Source organism: Salmo salar, chromosome 05 (assembly GCF_965601325.2).
Source record: "Salmo salar chromosome 05, fSalSal1, whole genome shotgun sequence".
NCBI lineage: Eukaryota > Metazoa > Chordata > Actinopteri > Salmoniformes > Salmonidae > Salmo > Salmo salar.
The window spans coordinates 28,433,034-28,454,223 of record NC_138295.1 but is presented as its reverse complement, the minus strand read 5'-3'; the positions used below and the strand labels follow the sequence as shown (position 1 = coordinate 28,454,223).

General features: G+C 44.3%; 1 protein-coding gene across 1 annotated transcript; it reads right to left on the bottom strand.

The window, feature by feature from the left end:
- Nucleotides 1-7,075: 7,075 nt before the first annotated feature.
- On the bottom strand, nt 7,076-20,284 carry lrit3a (info leucine-rich repeat, immunoglobulin-like and transmembrane domains 3a). Its single transcript, XM_014199307.3, has 4 exons — nt 20,095-20,284; nt 13,086-13,552; nt 8,410-8,715; nt 7,076-8,211 (listed from the first exon to the last, which is right to left on the bottom strand). The coding sequence occupies exons 1-4, from the start codon at nt 20,208-20,210 to the stop codon at nt 7,175-7,177; spliced, it is 1,926 nt and encodes a 641-aa protein (XP_014054782.1). The 5' UTR covers nt 20,211-20,284; the 3' UTR covers nt 7,076-7,174.
- Between the last annotated feature and the right edge of the window lie 906 nt (nt 20,285-21,190).

Here is a 21,190-nt window from a genome sequence, read left to right as displayed (position 1 = left end):
CAAACAAACTCTCACTGCAGTGCTTATACAGTACCTATACCCCTTCTTGTGTCGTCATAATTCTAGGAAGTAGGTTAAACCAATTAACTTGGGTTTGTTTGTAATCTAGTAATGCAATTTTCTCATGAGTAATTGAATGCATCGCTGAAGGTTTGAGCGTTGCCAAGCCATTGATGCAGAGTGCCTACATACACTAGCATTTAAAAGCTATTAAGCTACCATATACCCTACATGTAAATACACATCTACCACACAATAAGAATTCAATTTCTGAGTAGGAATCAGTCATCTCCATGATGATTAAGACCACTTTGGCACAAGGTCTCCTTGAAAACAACATATTCTGCATCATCTTAAAAACAAGGTACGGCCTACATTCAACATTTTGTACCTTGACCTTTCTTCCTCTCTTTTCTCTGTCTACCTTACACCTTACTCTCCAGTGACACCCCCCATACTCTTATTTACAGCCAGTCAAAAGTGATTTTACCTATATAACCTGAGTGAGAGTTGGCACCTAGCCTCTGTCTGTCTTTTCTCTTTTATTAGGCCTCAGGCCTAATAACAGGGCTTTGATTAGGCTTTTATTAGGCCCCAAACAGGGCTTTGATACCTATTACAAAGGGGACCCAAACAGGGCTCTGATACCTGTCACAAAGGGGCCCCAAACAGGGCTTTGATACATGTCACACAGGGGCCCCAAATACCACAAAAGGTTGTGTAAGGATGGATGTGTACAAATACCACACCATATGATGTGGAAACTACTGATGTTGGTTGGAACTAGTGATGAGTACTTCTATATGAAAACTCCCATTGCACACAATCTCAAAGTCTAAAAACACAACATGTACAACAAAGTGTTTGTCGCTTATGTGAATGAGTATAAATAACCACACTTTCCAAATCAACAAGACAATACCACTTTTGGTCAAGGAGCAGCACAGGATCATCAGTAGTTCAGCAGCACTGTCTTACCTTGGCAGGTCTTCCTATCAAGCAGCAGAACATAACCCTTGGGACATGTGCAGAAGTAGGAGCCTGGAATGTAGGAGCCGTTGACATCTAGGATGTGATTATTGTGTGTTTAGTCAAATGATTTATTAGTAATCCTAGGTAATCATCCATTCCACACTTAAAAATTTATAAAAAAAGTATGTTATACTGAAATTTCATAACATCATACAGCATAGCACAGCATAGGTGCTAAACTAATGGATATCATACCATCACAGTAGTTCCCATGTTTGCTAAGGGCAAAGCCTTCAGTGCACTGGCAGATCTCCTGCTCAAAAGGGTTGGAGCACACATTCACACATTCTCCTGTGCAACCAACGTACTCTGCATTGAAGTTCAATGTTTTATAATAGAGTTCAAGTGTTTGGAACTGAGTTGTAGAACAGAGTTCAGAGTTTTCGAACACAGTTTTTAAACGGAGTTCAAGGTTTTAGAACAGAGTTCAAGCATTTGGAACATATTTGTAGAACAGAGTTCAGTTTTAGAACATCATTTTTAAACAGAGTTCAGGATTTTAGGAGAGAGTTTTAGAACAGAGTTCAAGGTCAAAAGTGGGAGTGTCATTCACTTTAGGTTGACGTTCTCTGCCTCACCCCCTGAGTACTTATTGACTTGCCGTATGGTCTGTGATTTCACATGAGTGTAGTAGACTTGATCCAGGAACACAGACATCCCCAAACATTGAGACCTGGTAGGAAGAATATTGAGAGGTTAGCAATGATATACACCTGATCTACAAGTGATATCTAATTATATACTACTCTAGTGCCAAACACAGATAGCTGCCCTAATGCAACATGGTCTCAATAGAATATGTCAACACAGTGAACCATTGTGTTGATACCTTTGTTGAATCAATGTTGCTGGCTAAAAGCTTCTTCATATGGTTCTATTGGGGTGGAGTTCAAGGCAGCTCTGGCTTTCCCAATTAAACAGTCATCTCTTAGCAACATGTGCGTTCACACTCTCCTTTCACATGGTGAACATCCTCATATGTTAGTGAAGACAGTCTTGGACAGTCTGGCTTGTACGATTTCTTATGTGTGAGATCTTTTGTATCTTTCAAGCAGAGTAATATTGATTCAAATAGTCGAAAATTTAGATTTTTTTCTTTAGCATGTAATGTTATATTACACTAAAATATCAATATGTCATGTTGTTTGGAAGAGAAACTGTTAACTGGGTGATTCCAATATATTATTTTTAAGTGGCAAAAGAAAAGCTGAGACAACCGTTGTCTTGCCACCCAGTGAAACGGTCCAAAACATGAACACTAGTTGTGTTGTATTTTGGTGTGTTGTGTCAAATCAATCAAATCAAATCAAATTTATTTATATAGCCCTTCGTACATCAGCTGATATCTCAAAGTGCTGTACAGAAACCCAGCCTAAAACCGCAAACAGCAAGCAATGCATGTGAAAGAAGCACGGTGGCTAGGAAAAACTCCCTATGAAAAACTCCCTAGAAAGGCCAAAAACCTAGGAAGAAACCTAGAGAGGAACCAGGCTATGAGGGGTGGCCAGTCCTCTTCTGGCTGTGCCGGGTGGATATTATAACAGAACATGGTCAAGATGTTAAAATGTTCATAAATGACCAGCATGGTCAAATAATAATAATCATAGTAGTTGTCGAGGGTGCAACAAGCACGTCCGGTGAACAGGTCAGGGTTCCATAGCCGCAGGCAGAACAGTTGAAACTGGAGCAGCAGCATAGCCAGGTGGACTGGGGACAGCAAGGAGTCATCATGCCAGGTAGTCCTGAGGCATGGTCCTAGGGCTCAGGTCCTCCGAGAGAAAGAAAGAAAGAGAGAAAGAGAGAATTAGAGAGAGCATATTTAAATTCACACAGGACACCGGATAAGACAAGAGAAATACTCCAGATGTAACAGACTGACCCTAGCCCCCCGACACATAAACTACTGCAGCATAAATACTGGAGGCTGAGACAGGAGGGATCAGAAGACACTGTGGCCCCATCCGATGATACCCCCGGACAGGGCCAAACAGGCAGGATATAACCCCACCCACTTTGCCAAAGCACAGCCCCCACACCACTAGAGGGATGTCTCCAACCACCAACTTACCGTCCTAAGACAAGGCCGAGTATAGCCCACAAAGATCTCCGCCACGGCACAACCCAAGGGGGGGGCGCCAACCCAGACAGGAAGAACACGTCAGTGACTCAACCCACTCAAGTGACGCACCCCTCGCATGGACGGCATGGAAAAACACCAGTACGCCAGTGACTCAGCCCCTGTAATAGGGTTAGAGGCAGAGAATCCCAGTGGAGAGAGGGGAACCGGCAAGGCAGAGACAGCAAGGGCGGTTCGTTGCTCCAGCCTTTCCGTTCACATTCACACTCCTGGGCCAGACTATACTTAATCATAGGACCTACTGAAGAGATAAGTCTTCAGTAAAGACTTAAAGGTTGAGACTGAGTCTGCGTCTCTCACATGGGTAGGCAGACCATTCCATAAAATTGAATGGTCTGCGTCGTGTCGTGTTATCCACTTCCCTCCATTTTCTCCACCAGAGACAGTCATGTAACCTGTTGTCCAGATAGTGTGTGTATTCAGATTAGAATGTGTACCCTGTATGTATGTCTCTCTATCCTGTATAAGTGTCTTCCTCTCCCTGAGTGAAACAGGCTGGATGAGTAAGCGGGGGAACTTGGAAAAGTGGAGAAGACTTGTTTTCTGCTTACTCAGGAGAGCCATCATCAGACTCCACCAACCAAACCACTATTCATACCCAGGATGACTAGCATATTGTTAGCAGCAGTGTCACAAGTGGCTTTGTAAGTAGCTGTAGGAAGGCTAACAAGGCTTGGAAGGGCTCAGTGTCTCCAGCTGTAGTTGAGTTGAGTTAGAAATGTGCCTGCTCACTGGCTTTTGCCCCGTGATTTCACCCCTGTTGACAGCATTTGAAGGACGTATATCACTCCAGGTCACTCTAGGTCAATCTAGGTCAGTCTAGGTCAAATACTGCACACATTGAACTCTCGTTGTCATCGGAACACTATGATGTATTGGGAAATGTCATGGAGTGCACCTTGGAATACTGCGACACTGTTCACTGTTTTGTTTGTATGTAAACAATGTTTACATGTAGACCAAATTAATCATACATTAATCATCTACCTAAGATTTTTAAGTATGTATGTGGGACATGGTAACAAATGAACTAGGGTTCTTATTACTGTGTTACTATAACTACTGTTTAACTATAAATATTATATGTTACACGGATCCTTCAAGAATGCAGAAGTAATAACACAGTAAAGTGTTCAGGGGGGTTCAAGACTAGCAGGTCCCACTAACTCATCCCATCTGTTAGTCAAACAACTTGGGTGTTGTCATGTTAATAAAATAGCTGGTATGACGGGTAGCGCCCAGACACGTGCAGCGGGTGGCATAGGCCAGGGTATCCATGGGAATGGCTTTCCAGCTCCACACATGTTATCAGGATTTACGGCAACGCCTTTTCAGGCACACATTAGGCCTTGACCCATTGATTATGGTCCCGCTCTCTCACTGTGCAGCCAGCCAGTGGGGCTAAAGGATCGGAGAGGAACACCCATGGATCATAGCGGATACATTCTGAAATGTACATGATCAAATACACAGTCACATGCATGTTGGTGGATACACAGACATCCACATAATCACTAAGTAACAACTGTGAGACAGTGGAAGTGGAGATCAGGGTGGGATCGACAGAGAAGGCAGAGGAAGGGTTGTAATGTTGAGAAATACACTACCGTTCAAAAGTTTGGGGTCACTTAGAAAGGTCCTTGTTTCTTAAAGAAAGCACATTTTTGTCCATTAAAATAACATAAAATTGATCACAAATACAGTGTAGACATTGATAATGTTGTAAATGACTATTGTAGCTGGAAACAGCTGATTTTTAATGGAATATCTACATAGGTGTACAGGGGCCCATTATCAGCAAACATCACTCCTGTGTTCTAATGGCACGTTGTGTTAGCTAATCCAAGTTTAGCATTTTAAAAGTCTAATTGTTCATTAGAAAACCCTTTTGCAATTATGTTAGCAAAGCTGAAAACTGTTGTCCTAATTAAAGAAGCAATAAAACTGGCCTTCTTTAGACTAGTTGAGTATCTGGAGCATCAGCATTTGTTGGTTCGATTACAGGCTCAAAATGGCCAGAAACAAAGAACTTTCTTCTGAAACTCGTCAATCTATTATTTTTCTGAGAAATGAAGGCTATTCCATGCAAGAAATTGCCAAGAAACTGAAGATCTCATACAATGCTGTCTACTACTCCCTTCACAGAACAGAGCAAACTAGCTCTAACCAGAATAGAAAGAGGTGTGGGAGGCTCTGGTGCACAACTGAGCAAGAGGACAAGTATATTGGAGTGTCTAGTTTGAGAAACAGAAGCCTCACAAGTCCTCAACTGGCAGCTTCATTAAATAGTACCCGCAAAACACCATTCTCAACGTCAACAGTGAAGAGGCGACTCTTGGATGCAAAGAAAAATCCATATCTCAGACTGGCCAATAAAAAGAAAAGATTAAGATGGGCAAAAGAACACAGACACTGGATAGAGGAAGATTGGAAAAAAATGTTATGGACAGAAGAATCTAAGTTTGAGGCGATCGAATCACAAAGAAGAACATTCGTGAGATGCAGAAAAAAGGAAAAGATGCTGGAGGAGTGCTTGACGCCATCTGTCAAGCATGGAGGAGGCAATGTGATTGTCTGAGGATGCTTTGGTGGTGGTAAAGTAGGAGATTTGTACAGGGTAAAAGGGATCTTGAAGAAGGAAGGCTATCACTCCATTTTGCAACGCCATGCCATACCCTGCGGACGGTGCTTAATTGGAGCCAATTTCCTCCTACAACAGGCCAATGATCTAAAGCACAGCTCCAAACTATGCAAGAACTATTTAGGGAAGAAGCAGTCAGCTGGTATTCTGTCTATAATGGAGTGGCCAGCGCAGTCACCGGATCTCAACCCTATTGAGCTGTTGTGGGAGCAGCAGTACGTAAGAAGTGCCCATCAAGCCAATCCAACTTGTGGGAGGTGCTTCAGGAAGCATGGAGTGAAATCTCTTCAGATTACCTCAACAAATTGACAACTAGAATGCCAAAGGTCTGCGAGGCTGTAATTGCTGCAAATGGAGGATTCTTTAACGAAAGCAAAGTTTGAAGGACACAATTATTATTTCAATTAAAAATCATTATTTATAACCTTGTCAACGTCTTGACTATATTTGCTATTCATTTTGCAACTTTTTTCATGTATGTTTTCATGGAAAACAAGACATGAAAAGTGACCCCTAACTTTTGAACGGTAGTGTATATACACCTGTTGCTCAAGTGAGGAAAAGGCACAGAATCCTATTCCTCATGGCTAAAGACCAGAGATGATCACATTGGGAAATATCATAGATAATATTTGAGTTGTTGTACAGAGAGCTAATGACAGCACTGTAAGGGGTACTTCACATTGACCAACACCGCCATATATACCCAAATGCTTATACGAAATATGAGGACATGAAATACACAAAGATTTGTTTTATTAAAAAGAAGAATATAATACCATTGTATGTACAAGTAAAAACAATACATTACACAGAAACTGTTGCATTGTATGTAGGGCAGGTCAAATCCTCTAATATACTAGGGTTCGAGAAAACTTTTTTGAAAAGTAAGGCAACAATTAGCTTGAAGGTTTGACTTTTGAGTGAACCATTGCTAGCAGTTTAAATCAACGTGTTGTTGGACTAGGATAGTCGGCATGTCTATTTATACCATATTGAGATCAATGAATGTCTTATCTGTTTAATAAACCTGGTGTGGTGTATAGTGACAAAAAAGCAAGACATAGTGAACACTGTGGCAGATGATTTCATTATGGTATTATGGAAAATTGCATTAAACTGAGAATAAAGGTAAGTGCTGAGCTGCAAAGACAGCAATCATAAAATTGAGTTGTCATGATGCTGTTTGTTTCCAGCATTAGGGCTGTTTCCTCAAGAAATTAAAACGTTTTCTTTCTTGCCATGATACTTCTGAATTTTGCGATACTGGTATTGAGACAAACCAAATCTCAAAGTGTGATTAAAAAAAAGAAGAAATGAAGGCTTCAACAATCAGTGATGTTATGTAGAGTCTTCATCTAGTGCTAGCACAGAAATTCTGACCTGGAACTGTCACTCCTGTATGTCATGTGTGAGTCAATGCTGGACCTGGAGAAGAGGAGCATCCTCTCTTGGGACTCCTCGGTCTGCCTGTGGGCCCACAATTCACTGGGATTAGCGTTCAAGGTCCTCTGCTTCATCGACAGCGTCTCGAACTTCACATACGTGTCTTTAGACAGCTCGTCGTCCAAACCTGGCACACTGCTCTGGCAGTAGAGTGAGAGGATCTTGTAGACCAGCAGACCGATGACAGGTAAAGCCACGGCGCAGGCAATGCCGCTGATGATCATTAACAGCTGGTTCTCGGCATCGTCCTCAACAATGTCCAGGGTGAAGAAGTTGATGCAAGGGTCTATCCCTGCCGCACTTCCCTTGGCAACCAGACAAACCTGGTACCTCATTCCAGAAGTTAAGCCTTCAAGGAGGACCTTGCCACTCCCGGCATCGGTATCCATTGTCCTTTTGGAGTCATCCTCATCGTCGTAAGTAGAGTACACAACGGTGAGAGGGGCATCGCTCGGCAAACCATCGGCGGTCCAGAGTAGAACCGCGCTGTCCGCCGTTTCCTCCACGATCTCGAGATCTTGGACAGACTTGGAAGCGTCCTTCTTTTTGCTCTGATCCGCCGCCAGCATCCTGTCGCTGCCTTGCTGGATCTTGGATGGTTTGGGTGGGGCTTTCTGCTGCACATTGCTGGGCATGACTTTCTTCTTGGTGGGAACGGGTGGCAGTGTGGTCATGGCTGGGGTGGTGGTGGTGATCAGGGTGCTAGGGGAGTTGGGGAAGTCAGTTGCCGGAGCAGAGGACGTTGTGGATGGGCTATTCCCTCCAGCCTCTCCATTGAGCCTCTGTGGGGGCATGGTTGTAGTGACATAACCTGCCACAGACAGGCTGATGGCAGCCTCTGCATTACCGGCGAAGTTCTTAGCCTTGCAGCTGTACTCCCCATCGTCTTTGTACGAGATCCCATTTAGGCTGATGATGGACCATCGGACACCTTCACCCGGAGACTCCTGGACCACTGTAGGTAGATCATGAAAATGCCAAGACTTAATAATCACCAAGATGTAGACTTTCGTTAAATAAAACACAAAGATCAACTGTAGAGTAAAAGCAAATCCTATCAAATCAATTTTGAAATCTAAAACTATTTTTGATAACCATGTTGAATAAGACACTGTATGCCTTTTCTTATAATAAAATGTCTCACTGTTGATACCTGTGTTGTTGACAGGTAAGCCATCTGAAGTGGTCCAGATTAGGGTAGGTGTGGGGTAACCCGTGGCATCACAGCGCAGAAGCACATTGCTGCCCAACGAGGCAGTAATCTTGGTGGCTGACATCATGACAGACGGCTTGAGACATTGGTCCAGCTCCGCCCTTTGGAACATAACCCCGGCCAGGTTCTCAGGCCCACTGCAAGACAGGAACTTATCCATTAGTACTACTGATGTGTCAGACATTTTGGAGAGCTCGATCAGCTTGGAGATCCTGCAGTCGCAGATCCACGGGTTGTCCTGAAGACCTGGAGGGGACAAGAGAGGAAATGTTTGTGATAGTTATGCTAAATATAATGTACATGAATGTTTGTAAAAAGGTTAGGAATGTGCAGTGGTTCAGAGATGACGAACATGCTAACAATTATCAATGCTAATAGTAATGTGGCTGCGAATGTAAACAAACTCAAAGAGTGGATTCCAGTCTCTCCTAGCTGATACGCAAATTATACAAACGGTAGCACTTTATTATAACTCCATGTAACAAATCATTTAGAATGGATTAGTAAAAAGTGTATTCATAATTTACTAATCATTACTCCATTCATAACACGTTTAATAATGTCCCTTATAAACAATCATTAGTTAAGGCTTTTCGCATGGCAAAAAAAAGGGTGTCTGTCTGCCCTATAGTTGCACACGCATTTTGTTGCTAAACAACCAATGGCATGTCCGTCTTTTTGTGAGAAATTACACTGGTCACTCAAAAAATGTATTAAGTATTTATAAAGTATAAATAGAACACACAAAAGACTGGTAAATTGTTAATAAATGGTTTATAAGGACCTATATTTAACATGTCATAAATTATCTTATGAATCATTATTAAACACTTTGATAGTTGTTTGTAAATGTGTGAATAACTAGGTTACTGACGTTTACAAATGTGGGAGTAAAGATGAATAAACAGTGGTGTAAAGTACTTCAATAAAAATACATTAGTATTAGGGTATCTGTAGTATTAGGGTATCTGTACTTGACTTTACTATTTATATTTTTGACAACTTTTACTTTTACTCCACTACATTCCTAAAGACGTAATGTACATTTTACTCCCATACATTTTCTCTGATACCCAAAAGTACTCACTACATTTCAAATTCTCAGGCAGAACAGAAACATGGTCCAATTCATGCACCTATCAATATAATGTGCTGTCATCCCTACTGCCTCTGATCTGGCAGACTCACTAAATGCAAATACTGCATTTGTAAATTATATCTGAGTGTTGGAGTGTGCCCCTGGCTGTCCGTAAATAAACATTTTTTTAAAAATAAAATCCTGCCATCTGGTTTGCTTAATAATATAAGGATTTTGATGTATAGCATTTACTTGAACTTAATATTACTCAACTATGACAATTTAGTACTTTTTCCACCAATGCACTTAGGTACATTTAAAACCTGGTGACTTTCACTTTTACTTGAGTCATTTTCTATAAAGGTATCTTTACTTTTATGTATGACAATTTAGTACTTTTCCCACCATTGTTAATAAATGATGAATAAACTATTTACTGATCCATTATAAATGCTTTATTACATGAAGTTATTTTTAAAGTCCTACCTCCATATTTTGTATTTTAGTTGACGTATACCTCTAACATGATTTGTTCTCTTCTTTGCACATCTTGTACTTATCTAAAGTCAACAAAAGCCTTGACTGCATACTATGCTATGAATTCCATGTTCATCTATTGTCCAGCCAAAATTATAGAAAAAAAAACTATACACAGTTAATTTTTTGTACAGTTCTGTACAGCTAGCATGTGTAACTTAGTGTTCTCATTCAGTGGTGAGTGGCGCAGAGGTCTAAGCCACTGCATCCCAGTGCTAGAGGTGTCACTACAGACACCCTAGTTCGAATCCACGGTGTATCACAACCGGCCGTGATTGGGAGTCCCATAGGGCAGCGCACAATTGGCCCAGTGTCTTCCGGGTTTGGCTGGTGTAGACCATCATTGCAAATAAGAATTTGTTCTTAACTGACTTGCCTAGTTTAAAAAAAAAAATTCTAGGCATGGATACAGTAGAGTTACAACTGAGCCATCCTTCTATTACCCTAATAATGGGATTTCCCAGACCGAGGGTCAGACATGTTACTAGCATGTTACATGTGTGTGAAAGGAGGGTAGAGACGCTTCCCCAGAACACACACACAGACACACAAGCTAACAGAAACACAGCTACTGTACAAACACAGACTCAAACACATATACAATCTCTCTCTCTCTCGCTCTCTCTCCCTCTCCCTCTCTCTCTCTCTCTCTCTCACTCACTCATTCACTCACATGCACGCTCACACACATACACACACACTCACACACAAACACACACACACAAACACATACACACACGCATGTGGAAGTGCATGTGTATTGTGGAAACCCCTTATGCTAAACCAGATTAGTTGTACTTAACTGGGGACAACCCAAACGCAAACTCTAAACCTGGTGTTGACTTTCTTCCCAAAATACAAAAGTGTTGTATCCTGTTCTTTTAAAGGGGAATTCTGTAGTTGTTACATTTTTGCACTTTTCAATGAATGATGTACAGTATACCCATTGATTCTAGAATAATTTTACTTAGAAATACTCCATGAGCTTAGTTCAACTGTCTTACCCCATAAAACCCCCAAATATAAGCTTTTTTTGCTCAATAGTTTGTAAACACTTTAATTTTAAACAAACACTGTATTGCCTCAACATGGTTAAAACTATATTGTGACATCATGGATGGTCAGTCTTTCCATCCATAGCTCTGTCTATGAATTTGAGAGTGTTGACATTTCTCCAGCCCCATTCCTCAGCTTTTACCAAAACCATGGCGGGGTGTACACTTTGTTATTGTTTGAACTGCAGATCGAATGCTGATTGGCTGACAGAACCTCCAGTTTATAATAGCAAAAAGACACCTTGGGGGTTTGTGATGTATGGCCAATATACCACGGCTAAGGGCTGTATCCATAACAACAGCCGATAGCCGTGGTATATTGGCCGTATGCCACACCCCCTCATGCGTTTTTGTTTAATTCTATCATGTGATGGTACGGGAAGAGTCTATATTCTGTACATGGGACGTTATGTGTCTTCCTTAGGGATAGGCTAATCTTGTTTCTCCTTCCAGTAAACCAATGAATAGAACAAGCTTTTTCAGCATGGATAAGCTAGCTGGTCCTTAACATCCCATTAACATTATCTCACTCTTCAAGCTAGTTCTCAGACAGAGTGAAAGAGAGAGTATTTACTTTAAGATGGACAATCTTCACTTATAATCAATTCTATACTTCATTGATAAAGAACATTGTACATGTGATTTGTTTGAGAAATGTCCCTTAACAAGTCCCGGTTTATTTATTGATGTAATTATTTATTTGTCTTGTATCCGAATGCTCTCTACAATGTACTGTATATGTCAGTTTGTACATCAGCGTTCTATTCAGCATTTGGCATGCCAATGAAAACCTGGGTACATACATCTGAGGGCCTGCTTACACCTTCATACATTCTGTGAGATTCAGTGTGAAGCCCAAAATACATGGCATGTTTGTACAAATCAAAGCATGGGAAAATAACTAATTAGATTTCTCAAAGCCAAAGTTTAGAAAGGGACTATCATTGCATGATAACTTTAACTCCCTGCTGCTTATGAGGTGGATCTAAAATAGGTTGACCTGGTAACCTGCAGCTACAGCACATAGAAGTCCAAGCGTTGTGGACGTGTAGGTGATAGTCTATTGATAGTTTGTTGAGCATCTATAGATAGAGTTTCCAAATAAAGAGTAGCCCAAATAGGTTTGGAACCTCAATGTGAAGATGGAAATATACCTTTGGGTTAAACGTAACCGTCACTAAGTAAACACATTGCGTTACAGTCCAGGTGCCAGACAAAAAGTGACATCACGTTGAGGTGTTGTCATAACAATTGCCATGGATTTCATGTTTGTACAACTTCCTAATGTTCGTAGGGAGGTTCAGCAAACGCCCTTTACGGGCTACGTAACAACCCAAAACTCGATACACTCCTACGCAGACCAGTGCCATGTTCTGTTATCACCGAACACTGCTTTACTGCAGGGGTGGCCAACCCACCTCCTGGAGAGCCACTGGGCGTTCAGGGTTTTGCTCCAGCCCTGCTCTAACACGTGGGTCAGCTAATCTCAGGTGTGTCCTCCTGAAGAGTAGCTGATCAGTAGAAGCACATGTTGTAGTCAGGGCAAAAGCCTGCAAAATCAGTACAGATGTAGGATCTTAATTTGAGCCAATTTGCTACAGCAGGAAAATAATTCTGCAGCAACAGGAAATGTAAATTGTTATGTGAATTATTATTAATGGAGATTTTGTAGGGGTAAATCATTTTTTTGTAAAGAAAAATCAAGTCAGAAATTTCTAATGGAAAATTACAAACTTCAGAACCCTTTTTAAACCTCAAATACACTACAAGTTTGCATTGCAGGAAATCTGCAATGCAGGGTGATCAAATAAGCATCAGGGTGATCAAAATAAGATCCTACATCTGTAGCTCTTGAGGGTGGAGGGTTGTGCACCCCTGCCCAAAGTCCTAACCTGAAACCCTCATCCCCACATCACCCACTCACACTTCATTATCAGTTCTCTTACCGAGCACCACTTTCTGGGACAGGCTGGAGGAGACGGGCATTCCGTTGAACGGCGACCAGATATCCACGAGGTCCGAAGACAGAGTGGTCAACTTGTTGCTGGAGATATCCAGGTAGGTGATGTTGACCAGGTACGGGATAGCCTCCATGGCCATGCTGGTCAAGCGGTTGTTGTGAAGATCCAGCGTCCTCAGACTAGGCATCTCCTTTAGGGACTCCCAGGGGAAGGTGGAGATCAGGTTCCCGTCCAGCCGCAGTTCGTGGAGGACCTTGAGGTTGTAGAAGGCGGCGGCGTCCACAGAGGAGATAGAGTTGTAGGTGATCCACAGGTAGCGCAGGTCGTTCAGGTAGTAGAAGGCCTCGGTGGGGATGCGCCTCACGCCTGTCTTCTCTACCCGCAGTTTGACCGTATCCACAGGGACATTTACGGGGATGTCGGACATGTCTGGGTCATTACACAGCACAGATCTGAGAGGAACAGAATACATGGGCTCAGTTTAAATATATATATAAAAAATAATCTTTCCTTCTCCCTTTCATGGAGTTATTACTCTTCTGGACAGGTCAAAGCTAGAGTTCCATTACATAGCTTTCACCTATCCAGTCTAGTCAGATCACTGATTACCATTCAGAAGGGGTTGGAAGGTTCTTCAGTTCTTGTTCTTGAGAACCACAGGGTGTTGTTCCGGCCCAGTAGCCTTCTAAACCACCTGATTCATCTGATCATCTAGCCCTTAATAGCTTGAGTCATGTGTGTTAATGCTGGGCTGGGACAAAAGCCTAGAAAACGGACCAGGATTGAAGAGCTCTGCACTTTGTGTTTCCATCTCCACAATTCATGCCTTAAAAACTTATGGGAGTTAAGAAAAGTTGTTCTATGATACTTTTCACGACTCCATACTCTGTTCCCAAATCTTGAGACGCAGTCATCCTAAACATGGGATAGGTATTGAGAAAAAGTGCTCCTCTATTGAACTCATGATTCAAAGTCTAAGAGGTCTGACACAAGGTTCTAATACTAAGAGGGACAGGAGGTTCTAATACTAAGAGGGACAGGGGGTTATAATACTAAGAAGGACAGGAGGTTATAATACTAAGAGGGACAGGGGGTTATAATACTAAGAGGGACAGGGGGTTATAATACTAAGAGGGACAGGGGGTTATAATACTAAGAGGGAGAGGAGGTTCTAATACTAAGAGGGACAGGGAGTTATAATACTAAGAGGGGGAGGTTATAATAATAAGAGGGACAGGGAGTTATAATACTAAGAGGGACAGGGGGTTATAATACTAAGAGGGACAGGAGGTTCAAATACTAAGAGGGACAGGAGGTTCAAATACTAAGAGGGACAGGAGGTTCAAATACTAAGAGGGACAGGGGGTTATAATACTAAAAGGGACAGGGGGTTATAATACTAAGAGGGACAGGGGGTTATAATACTAAGAGGGACAGGAGGTTCAAATACTTTGAGGGACAGGAGGTTCAAATACTAAGAGGGACAGGGGGTTATAATACTAAAAGGGACAGGGGGTTATAATACTAAGAGGGACAGGGGGTTATAATACTAAGAGGGACAGGGGGTTATAATACTAAGAGGGACAGGGGGTTATAATACTAAGAGGGACAGGAGGTTCAAATACTAAGAGGGACAGGGGGTTATAATACTAAGAGGGACGGGGGTTATAATACTAAGAGGGACAGGGGGTTATAATACTAAGAGGGACAGGGGGTTATAATACTAAGAGGGACAGGTGGTTATAATACTAAGAGGTACAGGGGGTTATAATACTAAGAGGGACAGGGGGTTATAATACTAAGAGGGACAGGGGGTTATAATACTAAGAGGGACAGGAGGTTATAATACTAAGAGGGACAGGGAGTTATAATACTAAGAGGGACGGGGGAATACAAAACAAAGAGGGACAGGGGGTTATAATACTAAGAGGGACAGGAGGTTCCAATAGTAAGAGGGACGGGGGTTATAATACTAAGTGGGTGTCACATCCTGACCAGTAAAGGGGTTATTTGTTATATTAGTTTGGTCAGGACGTGGCAGGGGATATTTGTTTAGAGTGTTTCGGGGTTTGTTGGGCTATGTGTTTTGTAGAGGGGTGTTTGATTACAGTGTTCCGGGGTTTTGGCTTATGTTCTATGTTAGTATATTTCTATGTTCTAGTCTAGTCTTTCTAGTTCTATGTTTAGTTTATTGATTTGGCCTTCAATTGGAGGCAGCTGTTCCTCGTTGCCTCTGATTGAAGGTCCTATGTATAGGGATGTTTTGGTAATGGGAATTGTGGGTAGTTGTCTCCTGTTTAGTGTCTATGCACCTGATAGGACTGTTAGTGTCGTTCGTTGTTTTTGTATACGTGTTTTGTTTGTTTTTCCTTCTTTTCACAATTAAAGAAGATGAGTATACATTTTCCCGCTGCACCTTGGTCCACTCATTACGACGATCGTTACAGAACTACCCACCACAAACGGACCAAGCAGCGGAGGAAGGAGCAGCAAGAGGACTGGAAATGGGAGGACATCCTGGACGGCAAGGGATCCTACAGTTGGGAAGAGATCCTGGCCGGAAGGGATCACCTCTCATGGGAACAGTTGGAGGCAGCCAGGAGAGCGGAGATAAGAGAGGCTAAAGAAGACCGGGAACGCTACAGGGGAACACGGCTGGCAAGGAAGCCGGAGAGGCAGCCCCAATACATTTTTTTGGGGGGGCACACGGGTAGTTTGGCTAGGGCAGGCAGTAGACCTAAGCCAACTCCCCGTGCTTATTATGGGGAGTGTATGGAGTGGAGAGTGCCGGAGTATGCGGAAGTGCGCTCGATCTCGCCCATGCGCATGCACAGTCCGGTGCGAGCGATCCCAGCCCCTCGCAAGTGCCGTGCTAGAGTGAGTATCCAGCCTGGAAGGAGGATGCCTGCGCAGCGCATTTGGCCACCGGTGCGCCTCCTAGGCCCAGGCTACCCTACACCTGCTCTACGCACGGCAACCATCAGGCCTCTGCACAGCCCAGTTCGCCCTGCTCGTGCAGGGCTGCTATTACCATCCAGCCAGGACGGGTTGTGCAGGAGGTACGCTCCAGACCTCCAGTGCCTACTCATGGCCCGGTGTATCCAGTTCCCGCTCCTCGCACTAGCTCTGAGGTGCGTGTCTCCAGTCTGGCGTGTCCAAAGCCAGCACTACGCACCAGGCCTCCAGTGCATCAGCCCAGTCTAGTACGTCCTGTTTCCGCTCCTCGCACTAGCCTTGGGGTGCGTGTCTCCAGTCTGGTACCTCTTCTACCAGCCCCATGCACCAGGCCTCCAGTGCGTCAGCCCAGTCCAGCTCGTCCTGCTCCAGCTCCTCGCACTAGCCCTATGGTGCATGTCCCTAGTCTGGCGCATCCTAAGCCAGCCCCACGCATCAGGCCTTCAGTGCGCAGTACCTGTCCAGAGCTTCCGATGACAGTGCCTCGTCCAGAGCTTCCGGCAACAGTGCCTCGTCCAGAGCTTCCGGCAACAGTGCCCCGTCCAGAGTGTTCGACGACAGTGCCCCGTCCAGAGTGTTCGACGACAGTGCCCCGTCCAGAGTGTTCGACAACAGTGCCCCGTCCAGAGTGTTCGACGACAGTGCCCCGTCCAGAGTGTTCGACGACAGTGCCCCGTCCAGGGTGTTCGACGACAATGCCCCGTCCAGGGTGTTCGACGACAGTGCCCCGTCCAGGGTGTTCGACGACAGTGCCCCGTCCAGAGTGTTCGACGACAGTGCCCCGTCCAGAGTGTTCGACAACAGTGCCCCGTCCAGAGTGTTCGGTGACAGTGCCCCGTCCAGAGTGTCCGGCGACAGCACCCCGTAGAGAGACAGCCCACAGTCCGGAGCCGAGAGAGACGGCCCACAGTCCGGAGCCGAGAGAGATGGCCCACAGTCCGGAATTGGCGCAGCGAGAGTCACCCTACAATCCGTAATCGACGCAGCGAGAGTTGCTCTACAGTCCGGAATCGACGCAGCGAGAGTCACCTTACAGTCCGGAATCGGCGCAGCGAGAGTCGCCCTACAGTCCGGAATCGGCGCAGCGAGAGTCGCCCTACAGTCCGGAATCGGCGCAGCGAGAGTCGCCCTACAGTCCGGAATGGGCGCAGCGAGAGTCGCCCTACAGTCCGGAATGGGCGCAGCGAGAGTCGCCCTACAGTCCGGAATCGGCGCAGCGAGAGTCGCCCTACAGTCCAGAATCGGCGCAGCGAGAGTCGCCCTACAGTTCGGAATCGGCGCAGCCAGAGTTGCCCTTCAGCCCGAGGTCTCCAGCGACGCGCATCAGCCTGAGGTCTCCAGCAACGCACATCAGCCCGAGGTCTTCAGCGATGCGCCATAGCCCAGAGACTTCGTGAAGGGTAACAATTAATAAATATTTAGCGGGGGTGGACAGGTTAGGTTGGGGAGTAAGGCCGGAAACTGAGCCACCTCCATAGTAGGTGGGTTGGGGGGGGTGTAGCACAAGAACCGTCGGTGACGGTGGCCACCCTCCCTTCCCTCCCTTTAGTTGGGATTATTTTTTTTTTGGGGGGGGGGGTTATTTTTGTGTTTTTTGTGTGAGGTGCATCCGGGATCTGCACCTTTGGGGGGGGTACTGTCACATCCTGACCAGTAAAGGGGTTATTTGTTATATTAGTTAGGACGTGGCAGGGGATATTTGTTTAGAGTGTTTCGGGGTTTGTTGGGCTATGTGTTTTGTAGAGGGGTGTTTGATTAGAGTGTTCCGGGGTTTTGGGTTTTGGTTTATGTTCTATGTTAGTATATTTCTATGTTCTAGTTCTGTTTAGTTTATTGATTTGGCCTTCAATTGGAGGCAGCTGTTCATCGTTGCCTCTGATTGAAGGTCCTATGTAAAGGGGTGTTTTGGTAATGGGAATTGTGGGTAGTTGTCTCCTATTTAGTGTCTATGCACCTGATAGGACTGTTAGTGTCGTTCGTTGTGTTTGTATACGTGTTTTGTTTGTTTTTCCTTCTTTTCACAATTAAAGAAGATGAGTATACATTTTCCCGCTGCACCTTGGTCCACTCATTACGACGATCGTTACAGTGGGACAGGAGGTTCTTGTCAGGGATTTCTTCGTCGGTGGACGATATGGCGAAATCATCGTCGGAAAAAGATGACCAAAATGCAGCGTTGAGTTGAAAGAGTTGAGATGGTTCATTTTGAATTTTTAATAAATTCCAAAACGAACATACCAAATAACAAAAACGAACGCACGATACACTGACAGTCCTGTTAGGTTTACACACACTAAACACGGAACACGGAACAATCTCCCACAATTAAACAGACAAACACACCCAACTAATATAGGACTTCCAATCAAAGGCAACACCACACAGCTGCCTTCAATTGGAAGTCCACCCCAATTAACCAAACATAGACATACAACTAACTAGATCAACATAGAAATACGTGAATCTCAAACAGTGCCCAAAAACCCCGGAATACTAAATCAAATGCCCTTACTACAAAAACACCACCCTGAACCACATAAAACAAATACCCTCTGCCACGTCCTGACCAAACTACAATACCAATTAACCCTTATACTGGCCAGGACGTGACAGTTCTAATAGTAAGAGGGACGGGGGGTATAATACTAAGTGGGACAGGAGGTTCTAATACTAAGAGGGACAGGGGGTTATAATATTAAGAGGGACAGGGGGTTATAATATTAAGAGGGACAGGGGGTTATAATATTAAGAGGTACAGGGGGTTATAATACTAAGAGGGACAGGGGGTTATAATACTAAGTGGGACAGGAGGTTCTAATACTGAGAGGGACAGGGGGTTCTAATACTAAGAGGGACAGGAGGTTCTAATACTAAGAGGGACAGGAGGTTCTAATACTAAGAGGGACAGGAGGTTCTAATACTAAGAGGGACAGGAGGTTCTAATACTAAGAGGGACAGGAGGTTATAATAGTAAGAGGGACAGGGAGATATAATACTAAGAGGGACAGGGGGTTATAATACTAAGAGGGACAGGGGGATATAATACTAAGAAGGATGGGAGGTTATAATACTAAGAGGTACAGGGGGTTATAATACTAAGAGGGACGGGGGTTATAATACTAAGAGGGACAGGGGGTTATAATACTAAGAGGTACAGGGGGTTCTAATACTAAGAAGGACAGGGGGTTATAATACTAAGAGGGACAGGGGGTTATAATACTAAGAGGGACGGGGGGTTATAATACTAAGAGGTACAGGGGGTTATAATACTAAGAGGGACAGGGGTTTATAATACTAAGAGGGACAGGGGGTTATAATACTAAGAGGTACAGGGGGTTCTAATACTAAGAGGTACAGGGGGTTATAATACTAAGAGGGACAGGGGGTTATAGTACTAAGAGGGACGGGGGGTTATAATACTAAGAGGGAAATGTGGTTATAATACTAAGAAGGACAGGTGGTTCTAATTCTAAGTGGACAGGTGGTTATAATACTAAGTGGGACAGGAGGTTCTAATACTAAGAGGGACAAGGGGTTATAATACTAAGAGGGACAGGGGGTTATAATACTAAGAGGACAGTAGGTTCTAATCCTAAGAGTGACAGCGGGTTATAATACTAAGAGGGACAGGGGGTTATAATACTAAGAGAGACAGGAGGTTATACTACTAAGAGGGACGGGAGTTATAATACTATGAGGGACAGGGGGTTATAATACTATGAGGGACGGGTGGTTATAATACTAAGAGAGACAGGGGGTTATAATACTAAGAGGGACAGGGGGTTATAATACTAAGAGAGACAGGAGGTTATACTACTAAGAGGGACAGGGGGTTATAATACTATGAGGGACGGGTGGTTATAATACTAAGAGGACAGTAGGTTCTAATACTATGAGGGACAGGAGGTTCTAATACTAATACAAAATACATGGATAATTTAAATAAAGATAATGATACTGTATATCTGTGGAAAATGGTCCAGATTCAACTATAATAAAATGTGTAAAGACAACCTCCTATAAGAAACATGGCAAATACCTGGTCCCCGTTCCATCACTCCGTCCATGGTAGACACAGGTACACTGGGAAGGACAGAAGGAATGGGCCACACTGAAGCAGCACAGGAAGACATGGGCGTAGAGAAGAAGATGCATGGTTCACCAAATCAACCAAACACGACGATCACACCACAAGGTCAGGAGAAAGAGGAGAGGTAAAGACATCGGAACTCAAGTAGAAAGGTTGAAATAAATTCACCTCATCTTTTGTAGAGAGGAGAAAATATGAATAGTCCCAAAGTCCCGCATGCATAAGAAGTGCTTACAGGTGACCTATCGTTAGGATGGGAGAAGGGGGAGGGGAGGACAGTAAGGCCAGATTAGTGGAGGATTTCACGGGCTGACTAGGTCACGCAAGCCAGGACAGGGAGGATAGAAATCAGCCTTGGGGACACAGACACTAATCGGCTAGCACACTTGGCGGGGAGGTTTCCCCTTACCCGATCCCCTGGAAACCCTCACACACCCAGTCTTCATCACCCCAGACTTCTCATCCCTGACCCCCCTTAACACACACCCACAGCCTTCATCACCCCAGTTCACCCAGCCCTGACCCACCCTAACACACACCCACAGCCTTCATCAACACTGTCTACCCAGCCCTGAACCCCCCTAACACACACCCACAGCATTCATCAACCCAGTCTACCTAGCCCAGACCTCCCTCCCGCACACACACTCCCCCCACTGTTTTCTCCTCCCTTACCGCTCTTCTAACCCTCACTGTTATGACACTAGCCCTACCCGTGCTGACACTAGGCTGGGCCTTTTCCTAAGAGTTGTGTGAGGGATCTCCGAGTGACACAAGGGTGCAAGCTGTAGTCTGGGGCGTGATTTATCTCCTCATGGAGGGGACCGGAGTGGAGGGGGTGGGGTGTGACTGGGGTGGCGTGGGAAGAATGGCATTGAATGCTGTAGCGTAAAGATTTCCCTTCACTGGAACGAAGAGGCCTAGCCTGAACCATAAATAGCAGCCCCACATCATTATTCCTCCTCCACCAAACTTTACAGTTGGCACTATGAATTGGCACAGGTAGCGTTCTCCTGGCATCCACCAAACCCAGATTCGTCAGTCG